The 22,093-nt window shown below is 46.8% G+C and overlaps 1 protein-coding gene across 1 annotated transcript in view; it reads left to right on the top strand.

The window, feature by feature from the left end:
* Positions 1 to 905: 905 nt before the first annotated feature.
* NEURL1 (neuralized E3 ubiquitin protein ligase 1) overlaps positions 906 to 22,093 on the top strand; it is a 168,856-nt gene continuing 147,668 nt past the window's right edge. Inside the window, exon 1 of the mRNA XM_087767613.1 lies at positions 906 to 1,178. Coding sequence (XP_087623739.1) covers positions 1,094 to 1,178 — 85 coding nt within the window. The 5' untranslated portion in view covers positions 906 to 1,093. The remainder of the gene's footprint in view (positions 1,179 to 22,093) is intronic.

The raw sequence follows: 22,093 nt of genomic DNA on the forward strand, positions 1-22,093 counted from the left end.
CAGTGAAGTGTTTCCCTTCACCCCATTTCTACCCTACCCCACTTCCCTGAGCTTGGCCGGCGCTCCTCACTGCTTTGAGCCACCGGGGCAACTAAAGTGGTGGGTGCAGGCACCGACCCACCTTGCTGGGTAGGCTGGGGACCAGTAAGGGACCTTCTTTCCCCTCTGACTATCTGCCTTCTTGTCCACCTGCCCCAGGGCTGGAGAAGGTGCTGCTTGCCCATCTGCTTTGCCTTCCCCCGAGTGCTGCTCTGACATATTTGCATCCGTGAGAATCCTAATTGCTTTAGGACAGTCGCATCCCAGCACAGCACGTCTGCTTGGGTGGATGTTCATGCATGATGCAGCTTCTTTGAGGGGGCTGGATTCTGGGCTCAGCTGCAAATTTCCTTGCTGGGAGGGCGCTGGGCTGGCCCTGGGGAAGCGGGTTTAGGGCCAGCAGGTGTGAGGGAGGTCCAGCCTAGCATCCTCCCGGGGAGGTGGAGGTTTGCCGCTCCACGAGGTGCTTTCCTCCTGGGCTGGGGAGGGGAGTAACGTCCCCGACCCCGCGGCTGCCCCTGGGGGTGTGGGTCCTGGGCACCCCTGCGGTTTGAGGGGAAGCCGGAGCCGCACGCCGCTTTGGGGGAAGGCCGGCCGCGTTGGCTGCCGAGACCCTGGGGAGCCGGGACGGGGCCCCGCTCCGTGTGCCCGGCACCGGGCCGGGGGGGTCGGGAGGGGGTCCCGCGTTCCCCCACCTGTCGCGCCAGCGGTGGCACATCTGGGCGGCGCGCGGCGGCGGCCCCCCCCCCGCCCCCCCGGGCGGAACAGCTGTCTCCATGGCGACGGGGCGCGGCGGGGGGGCCGCGGTGCCGCCGCCCCGCCCCGCCGTACCGAGCCGCGGCGGAGCCGAGCGGAGCCGGCGCGGCTCCGCGGAGGGCGACGGCACCGCGGGGGCATGGGGCCCGGCGGGCGGCGGGCAGGAGCGGGGCTCTCGGCGTCGGAGTGAGCGCGGGAGAGCCCGGCGGAGCGCTGCCCCCCGCCGCTGCCGCCGCCACAGCCCCCGGGGAGAGACCTTGCGCGGTGCCGCCCGGCCCGGCCCGGCTCGGATGCCGCCATGGGGAGCCGCTTCTCCAGCATCCCCGCGCTGCCTCGCGGCGGCCAGGGCCGCCTGCACCGCGCCCGCCACCACCACCTCAAAGGTACGGCTCGGCCGGGACGGGCACCGGGACGGGCACCCCGAGCACCCCGGCACCCCGAGCATCCCCGGCAGGACGGGCACCCGCGGTACCCCGGGGCACCCGAAGCACCCACGCAGCCCGGATCGGGCCGGGTGCCCTGGGCACCCCGAGGTGGGATGGGCACCCAGGCAGGACACAAACCCTGGGCACCCCAGAGACCCCAAACAGGGATGAGATCCCTAGGCGCTCATAGCACCCTGAGCAGCCCAGGCTGGACAGGCATCCCGGGCACCTTAGGACAGGCTGGGCTCGCTGGGCACTCTGGGCAGGTTGGGGTCCCTGAGCACCCCAGGCACCTCGGGACGGTCTGGGCTCCCTGGGCACCCCGGGGTGGGATGGCCCCATGCCTGGCACCCCATGCCCTCTGGTGGTGTGGGCCCCTCTGCCCTGCTCCCAGCCCTGCTGCTTCTTCCCTGGCAGTGCCCCATGGGTGGCTGATAGGTGCAGAGGTCTCCCTGGGCAGTGGCACCCTGGGAAAGCAAGGGACAACGTATTGAAGGAGATGGACCACCAAAGAGTCCCCAAGTGTTTCTTGGTGAATGAAAGCTTTTGCTTTGGCGTCTTTTCTGGGTGCTCCAGGAATGTGTCTGTGTGCGGGGGACTGTCAGTCCTGTTTGGATGAAGGCAGTGGGTATTTGGGGCTCCTTGTCCAGCTTATGTGGTTATTCAGTTCCTCGTAAGGATGAAATCCTTTTCTGAAATCCTGGGGCACTGTCAGGACCAAATGGGATGGGGATGACTTCTGTAAGGTGAGCAGGAGTGACTGCCCAAGGTCTCCTCTGTCCCTGCCCTTTTTTGCCCCATTTTGCTGGAAGCTGGGAGGGTGATAGAAAATAACCCATCATTCTTGAAAGGGCTTTCCGTGGGCAGCAGTACACACTGTATGTGTTCAATGCTATCTGAGTACCTCTTCACTAAGCTCATTTTCACAGCCAAAGGCACTGAATGATGGGGGTAGAGGATGTCAGACATCTCTCTGTAAGCAAGGAATGAGGGAAGGTGCTGCTTTCACAGCCATTTCAGATGATCAAAACTTGTTGCAGCTCCCCCAGTGTGTTGCAGAATTTGCAGCCACCAGCATGGAAAATAGGGATGTTGCTGTTCACCCTTGTTTTTACTGAGCTTTTGGATACTTCTTTAGTATGGTCTAGGGGAGTGGAAATGGTTAATGATGAGCTGGGCAACTGGTTGTTATACCAAAGGATTTTCTGATACTTGCATTGTTCTTCCGTTACACCTCTCTGCTCCCCTCCCCTGTACTTGGATGATTCGGAACAGTTGCGTGAACTGAGGGTGATTATATCACGGCCATGCAAAGAGATGTTACGAACGTTTACTGCTCTGTCATGGACAAAGTCAGTCAGAAACTCAGCCCAGACAATGGCTGTGCTGAAAATTAGACTTGCAAGGAGGGGGATGCTGAACCCTAAACGGTGAACCATCATCCTCTACAATGCAAACATGAAGGCACACGCAATGCTGTAGTAGTTGGTATGCAGTTGTAAACTGCCAGGGAGGATTTGTCTCTTAAGAATCATGCTGTCAGCTGGAAATCTTTCTGGAGCTACCTTAAGCAGATAAGAATTTATAAACTGGAGCCAGAAGGGACACGGCCACTTAATCCATTATCAGTGGCTTACGTGAGATTTTGAAGATGCTCTGTATGAATCACCTGATTTTGGGGGTGTGTGGGGTGTGTGTTAATGTCATTTTGTTTCTTTCTTTCTTCCTTTAATTTCTATTTTAATTAAATTTCTACCTGTGCTGAGGCAGCAAGCGGAAACCTTCTCAAGACTGTAATGTAGCAGAGCATTGAAATCATTTTGATTTGGAGTAAAGAGTTAACAAGGCATTGCCTTTGTTGTAAAAACCAAGCAACTGCCAGGGACAATATGTGCCTTTTCTGTCTTTTTTGAAACTGGACTGCCTCAGGTCCTCATTTAAATGCAGAATAAACAAGTTTGATTGCATCTGACAGGTTCCTGTAAAATGGTCTGGAGGCATAGCAGCGGAAGTATGAATGTCACACAGTTTTGTTACATATCTGCCGTTTAACATTTTGTAAAGTGTATTTTAATTGAAGGTCCCCAGTTGTTCTTCCTTCAGTGTCTGGCTCAGTGTTAGGGATACTGAACTTTGATAATTTGGCCACCATCTAGTACTTTCCTTCTGCAACGACCTCTTCCTAACCTGGTGCCAGAGGTGATTTAGGCTCATTCTTGCTACAGAAGCAGCTCGGATTGCATTAAGTTTCCCAAGGTGGTGTGGGGACTCTGAAGTCAGTCCCTGAACTTTACAAGTTCATCTCTGCTATATAAGAAATAAGATCTCTGTACATAGTAGAGCTGTTGCCCACATGTATTGAAAATTTTTGTACCTTCCTGTTAGTTCCGCTAAAAATTAAGTAAATCTTCTGAAGACCCTGTGATACTTCTGGTGGTATTGATGGCATGACACAGAAATATCATTGAAGACTGGCATGGCTGGCAGAATACTTGCTTTGCTTTTGACAGTTGTGCATAAGAAAGCAAGCACCCAACTTGATTCTCAGACTTCAGCTGCAGTTTTAAAACCAGGTGGAGCTGAAATAGGCAGGTCTTTACTGTGCCTGCAACAGTGAGCCTGGAAACCTGGGCTGATGATTTTAGAGTTGCTTTCAGAGTAGGACAGTACTTTAAAATCTGATATCTCCAGCCCTTTATAAAAGGACTTCACATTGTTGTTCACTAGAAACCGCTAGACGTTATCACTTTGGAATTACCTATTCCTAAGCAGTTTGTCATGCCTGGATTGTTAATCCAGATTTTGGTGTCCCAGTTGTGCCTGCAGGCTTTGGTCAGTTTGGAGACAGTGAAAACTTAAAAGTCAGTGGAAACAGAAATCCTCCAGGACCGCAGTTGATCAGATGCCACGATCCTGATGTGGCCGTTAAAGTCATGGCCAGTGGCTGGAAGGAGGTTGTCACTTGGTGGTATCATGATGGGGAGGTTGAGGTGAGAACATTTTCAGCATTTCTGTGAGTATTTCCCTTCCCGTAACCCAGACGTGGCTGTTTCTCTGGGGTGACGGAGGGTGATTCATTGTGTACTTTCCTAATGCTGAGCAAAAGATTATGATTATCTGGTAACAGTCTCTTTAACAATGCAGCCAGATAAACTCCAGGAAATTTTTGCTGTCCGCCCTCTCTGAAATATGGTTTGTGATAACTATCAAACAAGGTGTTTATGGCTGTTTGGAGTGGAACTGAATGGGAAAACTCCAGCCATATCTAATCTCCTGGATTCTGTGATGAAAAAGATCAACCTTTGCATCACTTGCTCTGTGCACTGTTTATTTACTAGTGCCAGGACAGTCTGGCTTGAACTGTTCCAACCAAGGAGATTTCTATTATTTCTCAAGACATACATCCCCAGTTCAACCCATCTCCCTGCTCCAGGGTTCTTTCAAGATAGTCTATTCAATCTCCTCTCTTAATTCTCCTTTTTAATCCTGGTGTAGCTTGGTAAGTTACCCTCCTTGCCTAGTGTTGCATCTTCCAAATCTCTGTGGCCGTTGCATTCCTTCCTACTGCTCAGCCTTGCTGGATGTGTTTAACTCTTCCTACAGTGATGTGTGGGCTGTGTACCCTGTTAGAGCTGTTGTGTAGTTCCCAGATTTGCTGGTCCAGGATGCTGGGTATGCAGTTTTTGCTAGCCCTTGGGCCAGAGGTGAGACGTGGGACCTGAATGCCATCTCCTGAGCTCTGTGGGCAAGCAGCTCTTTATCTTTGCTTGTCTCCATGTCCTCAGCTTCAAGAAGGCTTAGCTGTTTCTGTGGACAGCAGATCAATATTACATTGTAAAAGTTAAGAAGTATTACTGTCTCCTCTCTTAAATCCTTTCCTCCAGCCTCCTACTCAGGTTTGCTGCTCTTTCCTGAGCCCCCTCTTGCCTTGAAAGGTAGCTTTCCATGATAAGTGACAGCGAGCAGGATTTCTTCCTGTCGGTTTTCTCATGGGTTAATGCACCTATGATATTTATGCAAAAGAATGCATGCGCTGTATTACAGAGGCAGCCCGAGCTAGTCAGAGATCCTCTTTTCAGCAGTGGCTGATTACTCATGGGTTATTCTTTATTATTTGTATTACAGTGGCATCTGGAGGCTCCTGTCGAGATCTGAGTCATGTTGTGCTGGGTGCTTCCATGGTCCCCTGTACTTGCTGCTCATTCATACAGACGGCTCTTACTCACGTGTCTGGGTGATCTCTGTGGCATGATTTCGGGTTTATATCTCCAGAGTATCACATGAAGCAGGCTGACACCTCGGCGGGACAATTCTTCTTAGTCCCTTCTTTTGCTGAGAAACCTGAAGTCAGAGTCAGCAGTGGTTTGTGACTCTGCCTTTCTGGCTGCAAGCCCCCAGAAACACAGCCTGTTGTGCAGCACTTTACCAGGGAGGCAAGGGCTTTGCTGCTTTTCCTGGCCCACGGGGGATACCAGTCACGATTATACAGTCTTTGCCTGCATTTTTGCAGTTGCTGTTCCCAACTTTATATCCTGCTGACACATAAATGCGTCAGACTTTTTTCTCCTTTCACTGGTATTTTTTGAGCTTCTGAAACACATGCAGAAGATATAGTAATCTGGCTGGTGTAGGCATTTCAGTAATTGTATGTTGTTGATAGGAAAGACTATCCTGCTGCCAGCTCCATTTTGTGCACTCGCTAGATAAAACTAAGTGGGGGGTAAAAGGACGTCAGCAGCTGATGATCATGGGGGTTAGAAGTTGGGGTGCAAGCAGTGCACTGGGGGGGATGCCAACAGTGATGCTGCGAGATAACCTCAGCTCCCATTGCTGTCATAATTGGTTCTTCTTTGAGGTACTATTGCATTTTCTTCCAGCCTTAGAGAGCAGGAGTTTCATCATTCAAGGCTTTGAAGGGTGCCTCCTGCTTCCTGCCCTTCTGCTTTCATTCTCTCCTGGGTCGCACTTGTTTCCCTCTGACCTGTCAGCGTCTGTGGGTTGTAGGTATGAAGTTTTTCCTGCCAGAGGTTCTCAGGTTTATATGACCTTCTCCCAAGCACTAGATTTTTTCCCAAGCTACTGAACTTTGATTTATTGCATTTAAACTGCCTAAAATTGCTCAGTGCTCCAAACACGGCAATTTATCGATCTTACTTTTCCTTTCCCATCGTCCTTTTCATAGGGTGCTGAAGCCTGTTGGTGGAGCAGGTAGGGCTGCAGCTTGTCAGAAATCTTCCAGGAAATCAGGTGATGCTCTGTATTTTTTCAGGGCAAGAAAGGCTACTTTTGAATACTAGTAGGAACCAAAACATCAGTGGGGTGATTGAGCTGAAAATGTTAGTGCAAGGCTCAGTTAAAAAAAACCAAATGAAATACTAGAAATTATAAGGGAAGCCAAACAGAACAAAATAGAGGCCATGACTAGATTGTTGTATAAATCTGAATATTGTGTGTAGTTCTGGTTCTTCCCCTTCCACCATCTTAAAAAAGATACAGGAGAACTGGAAAAGGTTCAGAGGAGGGCAACAGGGACAGTCAAAAGTCTGGATTAATTTTATGTAAGGAATGATTGAATAAACTATGACTCTTACCTCTGGAAAAAGGGACAACTAGGGTGGGAGATGACTGGCATGTAGAGAAGGGGCACAGCTCCACTCTTCACTGTCTCTTCCAGTACAAGAATTAGGAGGACATCAAATGAAGTTGATAGATTCCAGCTCCTTTTGAACAAAAGGAGGCTGTAGCCATCTGCAGTGGCTAGTAGCTCTGTAGAGCTCATTAATAGTGGATGCTATGGATGCTAAAATGGGTCTAATTTTACAGGAGATTGGAGGGGGTCATGAAAGAGAAATCCTTTGAAGTTTGCTACATACAAAGACACGTACTTGCCCCGCTCATTTGGACTTTCCCGAGGGTGTCTTCCTAAGGCTACCTGTGTTTAGCTGATAAGGAGAATGCTGAAATGAGAACTTAAAATGTCTCCACACCAGTGAAAGCTGGAGCTGGATAGTTCAGACATTGCAGTGGTAGATGAAGGGATAGGGCCTGCTCTGGTGTTGGCTGGTCTGCAGCTGGATCCATCCTCTTTTTAGTGAACGTCCCTGCCCAGGTGTTTACAGAGTGGTTCCCTGCCACGGCAGCCTCAAAGTCATGCACAGAACATCCAGGCTTTATTTGGGAGACAGTAGAGATTGCGTTGAGGTCCCTGTGCAAGCTTTCTTGGAGGAGGCTGTGTCTCCTGCACTCTGTGATTTTGACAAATAAAGGTGCTTTTGCATTTGTGGGCTCTTTTGGAGTAAGAGAAAGCAGGTTCTCTTCGCTTGCATTGACCTGCCGAATGACAGAGGCCTAGGTAGCCCCCACTTCATTTTTTTCCTAGACTGTTGAAATAGCAGCTTTTGTGGATATCCTAGTATCTGGGAAGATTTCTAATACAGAGGCTTGGAAGATTTCAGATTTGGCAGCTGTTCTTACCTACTGCTGCTAGGATAATTGCAGGAACCAGGTACTTCTGCATCGCTGAAATTGTTGCCTGTGGCAAGTACATAAGTACATGTTTTACTTACGGTGCATACCTTCACGGTGGCTACTTATTTCAAGCTGGGGATCCACACACGCTCTGACTCGGTCTGCCTGGAAATTTTAGGACATCTGAGTAATCCAATTCTGAACTGTCCTGAGGAGTGGGGTCTGCAATGCCTGTGTTTCGGGATTGTCTCCATCCAGAAATGGTTGATCTAAGATTGACCTTAATCACAGCACTGTGCAGGTGCTCAGCGCTGTGCTGCGAACTGCCAAATCCCAACGTAGTTTCTTACTTTAATCACAGCACTGTGCAGGTGCTCAGTTCTGTGCCACAAATTGACAAATCCCAAAGTAGTTTTGGGGACAAGAGCTGAATTTTAACTGAAACTTAGGGTCTGGCAATGGTTAAAGTTTCTGCTGTGACTACAACATGTATACATGAACCTGAGCTACCTTTTTACCTAGCTAACTAGGGTATTGCTAGCCATGTAGCTGGGGAGGAGGGCCTGCACTTGGATACTTACTCATACTACGGTCTGGGTTGATGCAACTATGTGGTTAAAATTGAGATGTGGTAGGTTTTCATCTCCATTCATTCTTGGGGATCTCTAGCTGATAAAAGCATGTTGTGTATAAGATTCTAGTTCACGTTTACAGCACTGGTTATTTGGCCTTCCAGTTGCAGGATTAAAATAAGATTGTGTTTTAAAATTATAGGGTGAAGGATGCCATGGTGGTATTGTGTTTATACAATTCTCCATTAATCCACCTTGGTTCAACTCTTTGCTGAAGCATAGGGAAGGATTCTCAGCTCTCAGAAAACTGTCAGGTTAAACCTCAACGCTATTTTATGCAAAACTCTGAAAAGTAAATGTTAATAGTTCACAGCCAGCCTCAGACATAAAATACCATGCAGGATTTTTAGTCTAAAAAAACCCACTTAATGTAAACATTTTTTGGAAAAAACAGTAATAAAATTTTAGACAAAATAAATTCTAAGGTACTGGCATTGCTTGCAGAGTCTCCTTCCTCTCTTTGTTCCTTTGTATTCAGTATTTGGGTTTCACACTGGTAACACTGACACTTCCAGGTGTTCCTGCATGTGTGGGCTTGCACACATGTGCATGGGCATATGCAGGGATTCCCTATTGACTGCTGATCTCATCATTTTTCTGATATGGCCAGAACACATTCTATGTCTAGCATCAGGACGTGAGAAGATTAATTCGGCAAAGCAATGGCTGGGGAGCTCTGTAACTAGCCAGTGTCAGTAACTAGCCAGTGGGCTAGCAAAGAAGGAGCCTGGCTTCTGAAGAGACAAGGGACCATGGGATGCTGAGCAGAGCTGGAAATCTGGGATCCCTTGTCCCAGTGGAATTAATCAGGGGCACTTCTGGCGTATTGGTATCTTACTTGGGGAGCTGAATGGGAGCATGAAAGTCTTTGCTAGCAGCCCCTGTCTGGACATCCCTTGGGCTTCACCCTACTTGAAAGCTGTAGCTCACACCCTGACCCAGTCAGAAGAAACGTAATCATGTTATGCTTGATTCATTCTAATTTACATTGACTTCCCATATGTCAACATACGATTTAAAAACCCCACTGATCATCTTTTATCCTCTGTTAGGCATAAGCTCTGCTTGATTTCCCTTTAACTGCTACTTGAATGGAGACGTGACTGTGTTTTGTGCTCTGCTGCTCATCAACACCATCTAGTGTAAAGCTTAGTGTTAGAGTCTTAACTTGCTACTGGACAGGGTTTTGCCAGATAAGTCAAGCAGCTGTAGATCCAGAGATTATTTACCATCCAGGTTCCAACTCTTCATCAGAAGGTTAGTTCAGATCTCCTCCTTAAGGGATACCTGTTTAATATAGCATTTAATTGTATTGGTAATACTCAGGATTTCTTTGATTTGAGCAACTGGTGCCATTATGTTTTAAAATATCTATCTATCTGTCTGTCTTGCAGGATCATTTTTGTCCATGATGAATGCCTGGTTTTTGTACTTAACAAGTATTTACTAGGTAGGAAGGGAAGAGATGGTTTCCCATAGAAATATTGAGTCACTGTAGAAGACAGGATACAAATAACTGTAAATGTTGCAAACAGAATCTGTGTATTGCATGAGTGAGTCACTAGATATGAGGATAGAAAATGGAAAAGAGAAAATGTGCCTCACTGATTATGTTGCAGCATTTCAGCAAATACAGGAAGAGGAGCAGTAGTTGAAATAATTTACTTTCTTTATTAAAAAATGCAGTGAACGCATTATAAGGGACCTCAGTAACATCTGATGTTAGTACTGGATTTCTACATTCCCACTCCCATCTCTGTATATCATTTAGTGTACCTGTTTTAATGGTACAACCCTTCAACAGTTACATCCCTTAACAGGCATAAAATGAAATAAAGGTGCAAAAAGTTCTCCCTATTTAAATCCACGAATACCTTTTGTTTTTAAAGGCTTAGAGTTGAGATGCCAAGTGATAAGTACTGACAGCTGAGAGCTTTGCTCCCCCACTTGAAATCTGCCCTGCATTAGTTGTGGCAGAAAGTTCTCACCATCTGCTGGATGCCTCACGGCCTGTGGAGATCACCTGGTGTTCAGCGCATTTCCTTTGGACAGTTGTTCTCAGACCCTATTGGCATGCACTGGAGGACTTTTAGCAGAGAGATTAAAAAGCACCTGGAGGTTTCAACCAGAGAAGTCCTGCAGCTGGGACCTGTAGCTGTGAATGGAGTGAGCTCTGGTTGCTCTTGCCCATGCAATGTGTGTTTGGTGGCTGAGCAGATATTGTCATTCTCTGGTTGCCAGTCCAACACGAAGCCCAGGAGGAAAAATTACCGAGCGATGGGTGGGAACAGGGACTGAGGGTAAACTCACAATTTGGAAATGTTAATGCTGCGTCCATTATTAATAACCCCACTGCGAAAGAAAAAATGCTTTGCTGCAAATGAAGCTGTAACACAGGGAAGTGGCAGGCAAAATTAAAATTTCATACTTGCTGTGATCTTACAATAAAGGTTTTGTGATACACACCCAGCAATGCCGCTATAAATAGTCTCGTTATCTAATCTTCCCACTCGGAATATGACAGAAGATTACAAGCAGGAAAACAGTCCAGTGTAGCTTTTAGCTATTTTCCTGCTGCTTCCCTTGCTTCTGCTGGAGCATTATTGCTGTGCCCCTTGTAATTCATATGGAGACAACGTTATTCAGAAGTACAGAATGTCACTAGGAGGAGGAGAGTTTAGATAAAACCCAGAAGATTTATGACATAGTTTAGATAAGGCCATGTAGGAACTGAGACAAGGGAAGTAATGATAATTCGCAGTCCAGCGGTGTTTGTGAGAACTTCTTCATGCCAACTCCATTGGGTCAAATACGGAGCGGGGCATGTTTTAGTAAGGTGCTCTGCATGCTTGATTGCAGAGGGAACCCTTTTGCTAATGAATAACCCAGACACATCATACAGTATGGGCTCTGTCCACACGGGTCTAGGACCTGATCCAAAACCAACAGAAAGTTCCTTGAGAATTTCACAGAGGCATAGCTAGCATGGAGAAAACCTCTTTTTCCTTTTGATCTTATTTCCTGTGGGAGAAGAAGGAGTTGGCTGGTGGCAAGGCTGATACCTCCTTTCCTCCCCTCTCTCTGCCTTGTCGGTGATGCAAATCCTTGTTTCTGACCATTCCTTGGAGCCCTCCCCAGCCTGTTTCACATGGGGCACCTGAAGTCAGCGAGGAGAGCTGAGTCCTGGCAAAGCTCCCCTTGAGCAAGAGCAGCTAAAAATGACCTTCTGCAGCCTTTGTGCATGGACACGAATAATCCTTTCCCACAGAGGACTGCAGATTGCTTTCTAAACCTTCGTGAAGTTTTCTTGTGGATGCCATGGGAGGAGGCATGAGGGAGTACGGCTGTTGTAGATCTGAAATCCCACAAGACCTGAGCCATCCTCTTTTTGCTATATGAAGGGAGTTAGGAAGACTTTGAGTATTTATTCAAAGCCCAGCACTGCTTGCTCACTGCGGGGTGGCTTCCCCACCACGTGGCTTGGAGGAGGCTCTCCACTGACATCATGTTAGCTCATGTCCAGGCAGCTCAGTGGAGTGTGGTGGTGGTGGGCACACACATACTCTCCAGCCATGGCCAACTACAGAAGTCTTCTGTGCTTCTATTGCACCTTCTCGTGGAAGAGCTAAAACAATGACAAAACTTAAGGAATTGAGCCTCACTGCAGCTGTTGTGGGGAGGCAGGAAAGAGAGCTTGTCCCATCCCCTCGTCCTAAAATAGGCTGATGTCTACAGAGGTAAAATGATTTGTTTACATTTTGCACAACAATTCAGCAGGAGGAAGACTCAATTCATTTGTTGAACACAATAGTTCCATCCATCAATTCCCATAGAGTTCATGTGATCCGGACTCAGGATACAGTTTTGCCTCCTAGGGAAATGCTGGGACTTGAGCGCTTTCCCCTGTATTCCTAGTCCATCAACACAGCTGAGCAGGCGTTCACCTCCGTCCACCCATGTCACCCCCTCCTTGTTTGGCAAAGCATCAGCAGCATCCTTCTGAGAGGCGGTGATGAAGTAAGCTACCACTGACTCACTCCGTTGGGCACTTCTCTTTCTTGCAGCCCTCTGAAAAGCATTCTTATATATTGCTAAAAGCAAAAGAGCCAAAGGAATTCCCTGACCCTGCCTGGCTGAACTGGGGCTCAATACTGCTAGCAAATTCTTTACCAGCCCTGATTCTGGTATTTCAGCTTAAATTCCCAGGCATAAGCAATTCCAAGTGCTGGCAGGTGAAATGCTTTCTGGACATGGACTTTCTCGTGCTGTAGCCTATTCAGCAAGAAGGAGTGTTACCTTCTCATGATTAGATTCTGCAGGCTGTTGGAACAGAGGTTTTATATATAGTAAAATGCTCCCAGGTGTGCTTTTTAGTACCGCTTCTGGGCTAAAGCGAGGATTTAGTAATAAGAGGCACCCAAGCCATATTATGCACTGAAGCAGAGCTGGAACAGGGTGCTTTTGCTCTGATTCAGGGAGCTGATTGAATTCAGTGACAGATGCCAAGTATTTATGTCCTTGCCTGAGTTTATCTGTTAAATTTGAAAGTGTTAAAAGCAGGAGTTATTTTTGGAATAAACACATTAAATCGTGATGGAGAGTTCCAGCTAGGTATTGGTAGGATGGTATTTTATTATTATGTGTGGTTGTCCAAAGAGTACTGCTCAGACCGTCAGAATAGAAAGCTGTGGGGATAATACATTGCTTTAGATTTGCACCAGAATACTTGAGTTGAGTTCAGAGTCCAATGTCTTTGCTTGTGACATTGTTTGATATCATAAAGAATGCAATTAAATAATTTTTATTTTATATGTACAACTGCATATAATATATTGTTATGTAATTGTAATATTTGCTGTAAAGTTCCTGACAGTTGTCCATATTTCTACATTAATATGGGGGGGGGGGGAGTATTTTAATTTTAAGTATGTTTTTTTAGCATGTTGACAAATGTCCAAACTCTAGAGAAGCTGTTACTTGCCTTAGAAACCACTGCAAACACACCTCTTGCTTCCTTTTGCTCACTCTCCCTCCTACCAGTAGCCTTTTGTGCTTCTTTGCTTAATTGGAGCAATTTCTGTAACTTCACCTAAAATAGCCCCTGGCCTTTATTTTTGTTTATAGCTTGTTTATAGTTCTTAATAGCTTGAAATTCTTTTGATTTTATTATCACCTCCTTAATGAGTATTTTACCCTATTAGTCATTATTTAGCCTTTTAGTCTTTCCACGGGCCATCTTGAAGGCCTTAGATGGTGACTTTACAGCTGAATCAAAACCCAGTGTGAGGAGGAACAGCTGACCCATAAACTTCAGGCAAGTTGTCGCATTTCCAGTGCCTCTGAGCCATCTTGTGCCTCAGAAATTAATGCTACTTACAAATTGCCTTCTGCCGTGCTCCACCAAATACTGAGATGCTGTAATTATTTATGACAGTTAAAATCTCCTGAAGTATTCAAATAAAAGCCAAACATATAGGGAAAACAAGTCCTGTGGAGGAAGGTTATAGTATGAAAGAAGAGATGGCTTGCTTTGTCTGCAGGTCACACTGGAAGGCAAGCTAGAAATATGTGTAAGAGATGGAGACCTAGATGTGCTAGATTTAAGGGGGATCTCCGTAGCTGCTGCCATTGGACTATTTTCAGGTGTTTGGATGAGTGAATGACCCAAATATAGTTTAAGCCTGTGACTATTTCATTTTAATAGCAATGCAAATACAGTAGGTGAAGGCTAAGAGCACTGCATCTAATTTAGCAGTGTTGCTTTAGCAACATCGTGCAGGATGCAAATAGTCTCCTTGGTAACACTTCCTAAGTGTCATTAGATAAGCGATGGTTATAAACACGGAAGCAGATCAGAATGAGAGACATGCTCTTGTGCTGTGCCTTTTTATAGCCCCAGACATCACGATTAGCAGGATGGCAAGAGGAGAGAGGAAAGCTGTTTTGAGAATCGTAGTGCTTGTTACCGTTTTATATGTTGTGCTTTGGAAAACCGCATCAGTGGTGACAGGGTTTTCTGACTTGGTTTAAATAAGATTTTAAATAAAAGGAGGGTGTTGTCCCTGCCCACTGACGGCACTTGTCAGAGACATACACTAAGTGTCCTCCCACCTCTCTGGGGGATGCAGATTGCAGATGTTAACCCTTCTGCTCTCTACCCTAATGGTATACTCATGTCTTGGTGAGTTTTGAATCTACAGGTTAGGAAGGGGAGAGGGAAGGAGATGCCAGAGTGTGACCCTGCTGTCTTCACCCTGGAGAGAACATGGAGGTTGAGGTGGTGGTGAAGGATCTGCTTCTGGGCTGGGATCAAGTACAGAATCTGCTTCCCGTCTGCTGTGCTTCCCCTGTCCTGGTATCACTGCCAGTGGAGGGTTACCTCTGCAGAACCAGATCTGGGTTTTTCTGTTGAATTCTGAAGGCCCTTTCCTAGGGATCAGCAACACAGTAGGGATGAAGGTGAGAAATGGGGTTACTTAGTGCTTGGAAACAGGACAGTTGTTTCTGCTGTTGGAATTGTCATATAGAAAAGAGTCATGAATTGAGGCAGCTTTTCTAGCTCTCATGATAACTGTTTTTTTTCCTAAAGCCTCAGCTGCTGGACTGAAGGGATTACATGAGAATCCTAGCTTTTGTTTAACCCCCCTTCAATTTTATATACTTATTCATTACAGAGAAAAGCTGCAAGGTATAAAAGGAATATGACCTAATGGCTCAAAAATCAGAAGGTGTACAAATGAACCACCAATGCTTTTGTTTTCAACTGATCTTTATTTTAATCCCACTGGTCAATGCCTGAGGATCTCATCCAAGGAATCTGAATGCATGATAATGTCAACTGGAGCACACGAAAGACAGTGGAAGGAGCCAAGTCCATAAGAGCATCAAAATAAGTTTATTCTGATTTGGGATGAAAGTCTGAAAGAGCAGATGGGTTTATTTTATCATGAGCTTGACCCTGCTTCAGTAGAGGCAGACAATTGGTGGACTTTTGGTTTGGTTTTTTTTTTGGAAATCCTCTGAACCAAAGCTAAGCCAGACCCTTACAGCCAAACACCTCCTGATCTGTGACCTTCAGGTCCATGCACAAGTCCAGTGACTGGAGACTGGCCAGTCCAAGGGTCCCTTTTTTATTTCAGCAGTCTGCAGCACCTTGCAATTTAGATACATGGCAAAAGACTGACTGCAATTTTTCCTGTTCTAATGCAAAAGGGAATTCAAACATCAATAGTCTCTCGTTACAAGGAGAACTCAGAATTTAAAAAAAAAACAACAAACCACCATCCCCCACAGCCCTTTTTTGCCCCCAAATCTTCTTGGAATTCATCCATCTTCATGTTGCTCATATCTCGTGGTCTCCGTTGTAAATGTCAGTGCTAATTAATGAGACCTTGGCCCTGTGCGTAGTTAAGATGAGTAACAATCCAACGTTTGTTTGTGAGATGGGTGCCCTTATATCTCCCCTTCCCAGGGGAAGGCACTGGGGCTGTTAGCCTTGTGTGTTACAAGCTGCAAGAGGCAAAGTCTGAAACACTACTCTACTTCTGTAGTATCAAAAACATGCAGGTGAAGCTCTCCTAAGCTGGGTGAAAGAAGTGTTTCCTAAACCTTTTAGAGATTAACACAGAAGGTCTGGGGTCCCCTTACTGAATTGCCCCCATCCCATCCCATCCCATCCCATCCCATCCCATCCCACCCCATCCCATCCCATCCCTGTGCTGGGCTCCTGGGATTTTGCTTGAAGGCACTGGTGAGTTTTCTGCTTTGTGAAGGAGACACTGGGGTCGCTGGACCCCAGGATGTCATTCCACCCCTAAGGCAAAATGTTGCTGCTTTCCCTGTGCCGCATAACAGCCTTCATGCAGTGGTTCTTGGGACTGACTTGAAGGCAAAATTTGTCTGCATCCAAATTGTGCTGCAGTAGAGGGACTGAGAAGCTGTTCCTCACCATCATGGCCTGTGGTTTAGTAGAACATGGGAATCTGGACAAATGACTCTGCTAAATGGGTGCTCCGCCCTCAACCTGCCCTTCCCTCTGCTGTATGCAGAAAAGAGTGTTTCTCTCCAGGACAGCCATGTTGCTGTGTTTCTGCCACATGTCATTTGGATATTGAGTTGTTAAGCACTTGTAGGCATCATTTTTTAAACCAGCTTGGGACAGGAAAATGATCTTTCTCCCCGATATTCCTGGCATGTTTCTGCTGCAGAGAGATGTGGTGAAGCTCATGCTTTCTGGGGAGAATCAAAGGGCAGGAGGGATATGTGAAATTTCTTTGGGGTCTCCAAGTAAAAATGTATGGGGGGCAAGAACTGAGACCTAAATCACAGTCTTGCGATGAAGGGCTGGTGACTTTTGTCTGGGGGCAGGTGGTGCTGTGGCCATGTGTATAGACACTACTGGTGAACATCACAGAAACTCTCAAGTCCCAGGGAGCACCCTGGTGCCACCTCTCCTCGTCATTGCTTAACACACCTGTCTCTGTGGCTCTTCACTGAGCTCTGATTCTGCAAAATCAAACGTGAAAGTGTCCAGGATGATTTAGACCTGATTCTGACTTGATCTTGCTGAAGAGCTGGCTGGCATTTTGTTCCCATAAGCACCATAAAATGCAAAGCACCATCACATGTGACGATAGCAGACTTTCTGGTTGGTCACAGCCCAGGGTGGAGTCCAGCCTGAGACTCCGTTTCCATGACAGATAGGACCATGCCAGCTCATCCGAATGTGTGCAGTCCTTTTTTCACCTGTGGGGATCTCAGGGGGGGTACATTGGCTCTGCTCACTCCCTGGGCTGGTCGATGCAGCTGCGCTGCAGCCTTGACCTGAGCCAGCTCAGGTGTTTCTGCACTTGCACCACAGACTCATCCCGAATAGCACCTCTGCACGATGCCAGCTCATTGCCCGTTCAGCAGAAAGAGCGATGCTTTTGTATTCCCAGCCCTGCTTCCTGCAGCACCTGGGTTTTCCTTGGAGATCTCCCATTCACACATGGAGCCAGCCCCGCTTCTTGCGGCTGACGGGAGTGCAGGGTCCCGCGGTGAGGCTGTGAGCCAGAAATCCCCCAACCTCACCTTGCACACCTGAGACCAGAGAGGTCTTGCTGTTGTGCAATTGCAAACTCCCTTTAAATCAGTGTTTCAATACAAGCAAGGCAGCTCTGGCTTTTCTGAGACCTTGTGCTATTTTTTTTGTCCATAGTGGGAACCAGGAGTTTCACATCCCACTGTGGCTTCCTAACCCAGAAGAAAATCCCTTCTTTTCTCTCCTAATCAGTTGATGCTGCGGTTTTGCAATGCAACTTCAGTTAGAGGCGGGAGAGCAGTGCGGGATTGCACTGTGGCTCTGACGAGAGATGCTCCATCCCTGCTTCCCGATGGGAAGCTCCATCCCGTATGGGGCAGTGACAGACGTCACTCCCCAGCTCCTCACCTGCCCTGCTCCCGTCCCTTGTGCACTGGCTGCTCCATGTCTGCCAGCCAGACCCCCACTGCCAGCCACCCAGCGCCAGCCGCTGCCCCTCACCCACCTCCCAGCAATCGGGGTGGTCTGTAGACAGGGGCTGAAGCGTGTCCCCACTATAGGAGGGCACCCCCGTGCCCAGTCCAGCACATGAGACTCCTCTCTCTAACCCCCCCATCCTCACCTCCGGTTCTCCCTTTGCTGCATGTTTCTGTGAATACGCTCCATTTTGCGTTTCTTCACAGAAAAATAGAAGAGATCATAGCCAAAAATCCTTCCCAAGCAACTCGGGCAGCCATGGGGCGACTCTCCCTTTGACGCTGAAGTCTGTCATTCAGTATTCACCTCTGACAACAGATGACTTTTGGCCACTCTTCTTGCTCAGATGCAGGCGTTATCTGTCGCTCGCTGGGCGCTTCCTCTGCAGCTGGGAGCTGCTTTCACGCCCGTGCAGTCATCTTCTGTGTCTCAGACTGGCACCCCTCTCTGCTATTTTTATAGTTTTAGTGGCCTTCCTTGTGCAATAACATGAATTATCTTTTTTTTGATAAGCATCTTCTTAGCAGAATATTAATGTATATAATTAAGATAGTATTTGGCTCTTGAATCACACTGTTCATCCCAAAATTGGCTTAATTACACAGCTGCTCCTCTAGAATGAGGCTGTGTTTGTTTAAAAGCTTAAATATGGAGCTGGGGGCAAAATTTCTTCCTCCAAGGAGAAAACCTCCATTTCAGATTTCTAGCTATGTTGTAAACAGTGGCTTCTCTATTTTAAGGAGGGGGAGAAGTCAAGGGAATGGTACTGCTGATTTTTGTTTTAATCCTCTACATAGGGAGTGAGCCACAACCCCCTTTGATTTATTATTTTTTTTTTCCCCGCATTATTGAAGGTAAAAAGCTTGAGGATCTTGCATTCCTTGGGTTGGTTCTTGCGATTCCTCTCGTTTTCCTCTCTCTCTGACATCTTGAAACTCAGGCGTCCCTAACAGCCAGACGAAATCTGTCAGATAAGGCACCTGCTTTTCAGCAGCTTCCAGTTTGTGAACCATAAAGCTAGCTTTAACAGCAGCCTTAACCTCTCAGTGTTACAACAACATGGAAGAAAAATGCCTCCAGACAAGTCTGCAGGATTACTTCAGCTTTCTGCGAGGCAGCACAGAAGTTATGTTCAATTTTGCTGTCAATTCTTCTGCTTTAAACATTGCTGCTGTAAACTATGAGCCCCTTCTGTGAGTACGTTCGTGTTTGGAACTATGCAGTAAATCAGGTTATAGCTGCCCTTTATTAACTCTGATGCACAAGACTTCAGCAGTAGAGGTTTGATTCAGAGAAAATGAATGAGGATAGTTAAAGTCAAATATAAATAGAGCTCATTAAAAAACAAACAAACCAGCCTCTGTTTCATTATGTGACTCTTAACTGCACCATGAGAACAGAAGTGGCTCTCATTAAAGTCCCTTGGCAGCCTTGTTCTCTTCATCTTCTTCTGCAAACTCGCTCATGAGCTCCTAGGAGCTCTTGGGGACATGAAACCAATCTGCACCTTGGAATGGGAGAGAAAGGGAGGAAGCAAAGGGAGGAAGCAAAGAGAAGAAGCCTGTGTGTGTGTGCACACAATGAAACGAGCGTAGCCCTGCCAGCACATCCACATCCCATCCGAGCTCCTAATTGTGTCTGTGCAGAGTACCACCGCTCCCCTGCACCTAAGACCTGCTCCTATGCTCTCAGCAGCACCCTGTCCTCACCTGGCTGGGCTAAGCCAGAGGAGCACCCCGATTTCTCCTCCTCTGCCCAGTGCCTTGGTCAGGGTTCGTGCTGTGGGCGCTGGTGCTGCTGTGGAGCCAGCTCCGCGTTTCCCCCTCCTGCATGCTGCTGCAGGTGGGTGGTACCTGGGGATGGGCTGTGCGGTGGGGTCAGGATTGCTCCCCGGCTGGGGGGGAGAGCATCCCCTCTGTGCCCCCCAACCACCCCAGCAAAGGCCAGCATTGCCTGTAAAATGAGAATAAGCTGCTTATTCCCGAGCGCAGCCTGTGGGGAGCCTCTGCCCTTTCATCACCACAGCCTTAAGAAGAGCTCAGAGTCTGATTTACACACTCACCGTCCCCATGTAGGTGGGTTTGTTCATTTCTGCTGGGTTTTTAAGTACATATGTTTTGGGGGAAGGGAGAAAGTAAAAAAGCAGTGGTGTAGTCAGAGCATGGAAAAAATCCAGCTACGGTAACAAAATATAGCGTATAGCAGTCTGTGCTGAAGAAGTAAAGGTTGCAGAATGGTACCCAAAGCTTTCAATTCACTAATTTACAAGCAACCGTTAACTTTAATGAGGCTTCAGCTATTGCCTTAATGAACAGGACATGCTTACCTTCATGAGATCCTGGACGTGCAGATGCAGTGAATGGGAAAAGAGTCCTGGAAAGGATACTGGACAGTGTTTGAAAGGAAGACCTGTAGTTCTGGAAAAGGAAGCTACTTTTAAAGCAAAGTTAAAGCATATTTTCTTTTGTAAAGGGTCTATTAGAGAGAAGACTGCGTGAGTCTCATTACTGCTAGTGCAATAGCACAAGTGGGAGATTAATATTCTGCTTAAGGGAATAAAACTGCAATATCTCTTGAGCAAATCTATTCCCACATGAATGGGAGAGCTCAGAAGCAAATAGCAGCTTTATGCTATTTACGATTGCACTCCTGGAACACATATGGAGCCTGCAAGGGACCTGGCTGTATCAGTTGCACTTTTCTCATGGTTTCCCCTTGTTACAAGCATCAGTTCAATCCCACTGTTACCACCAGTTCAATCCCAGCATTAGTAGCACTGGGAACATGAGGTCACAGAGTCCTTGGTATTTTAAAGCAATGCATCATCTACTCCTGCTCCTGGCAAGCTTAACTGGCGTGATGCCTGAGTGCCCGCCACAAGGATTCCCACCGTTCCAACTTTATGTGGAAAACCATTCCAAAGTTTTAATTAATTTTAATTCATGATCGCAGAGCAATTTGGTGTGTGCAGATGGAAGTCGGTAGAGAAGTGTTAGTTCATCGCACTGTAGTATTTTTTATGTATACATATGTTTTACAAAAAGAGTTGCAGCTTACTCAGAACCTGGACTGGACTGTGCCCGACTGTTTAATTACTGTTTACACAGAAGTAATTTGCAAAGTGTTAATTTCCGAAATCAATGCACTCCAGTCCAATAAATATTTAATGCTTCCATCTGCCATTTTTTAGGTTAGTTACCAACCCTGCTAGATGAAGTCTATGAAACAGTTGTCTGCTGTTGACATAAAGAAGGGTTTTGAGATCCAGCTTGCATGGAAACCTAGAAAAAAAGCAGATTTCCTGAACCCAGTTATATTCTCTTTCCTAGATTAAATATGGATAGGGAGAACATTGCATATGGAGACAGGTCTACAGCAGGCAGGCCCGTGTAAAATTACATCTTAATTTTATGAGGGGAAATACATTGAGTCTTCCCTAGTGAGAGTACAACTGCAGATCCTAGGCCTGAATTTTGGGAGGAATCTAGTTGGAGCATGCCGCATCTTTTCCAGTGGGAAAAGCCTAATAAAGCGAAGGGCATGGTGGCCATTTCAAAAAGCAAAGAGGAGGTGGAGAAGCCCCTGCCCATTCAGGCAGCCAGGGCTCCTGTGGGTCATGGCGGGATGTTGACCTTGCTTTCTGCAAAACTGGGGGCAGCAAAACTTGCCTCCCTCTGGCTGTGCGGCAGACTATTTAATTACTGATATTCATGGAGGATCTGGAGCTCTCCGGATGGGAATGCCCTGTGCCAATGCAAATGTCACTGCTCGCGGTACAACACAGGGGCCTCGATGATTAGTTCTGTTTTACTGTTTTTCTAGTATAATTATGTTTAATTCATGTGTTGTTTCATCAAAGTGTCTGTCACTCAGGGCTTGGCCTCATCTTCTGAAATAGCTGGATATAAAATTACAATGTGTTCCTCCATTGAGACCATATTTCCAGAACATCATGACAGCTTTATTATGACACAGAGTTTTCTGTTTAGCTGAACAGATACACTGAATTATCCTTTTAAAAAATCAAAATCTCTTGTGGTTGGATCATTAGACTTGTGCCATATTCCCTACAGGGTTACCCTAAATCAACATAATAAGGATCTTGTGTGGTGGCCTTTAAGCTTTCTTGCTGGTCAGGGTGGGCCAGTAGTTATGTAGGAGGCAAACTGCAAAGCACCAAGCAAAGCAGGGCTGATTTTCCAGCAGATGTTCTCTCTTTGAGTGCTTCCCCAGCCTAGTGGCAGCTTCCAGGGATTATTCAGGAAGTAGTGAAC

Source organism: Nipponia nippon, unplaced genomic scaffold (genome assembly GCF_047370975.1).
Source record: "Nipponia nippon isolate SJK-2023a ecotype South Korea unplaced genomic scaffold, ASM4737097v1 scaffold_3, whole genome shotgun sequence".
Classification (NCBI taxonomy): domain Eukaryota; kingdom Metazoa; phylum Chordata; class Aves; order Pelecaniformes; family Threskiornithidae; genus Nipponia; species Nipponia nippon.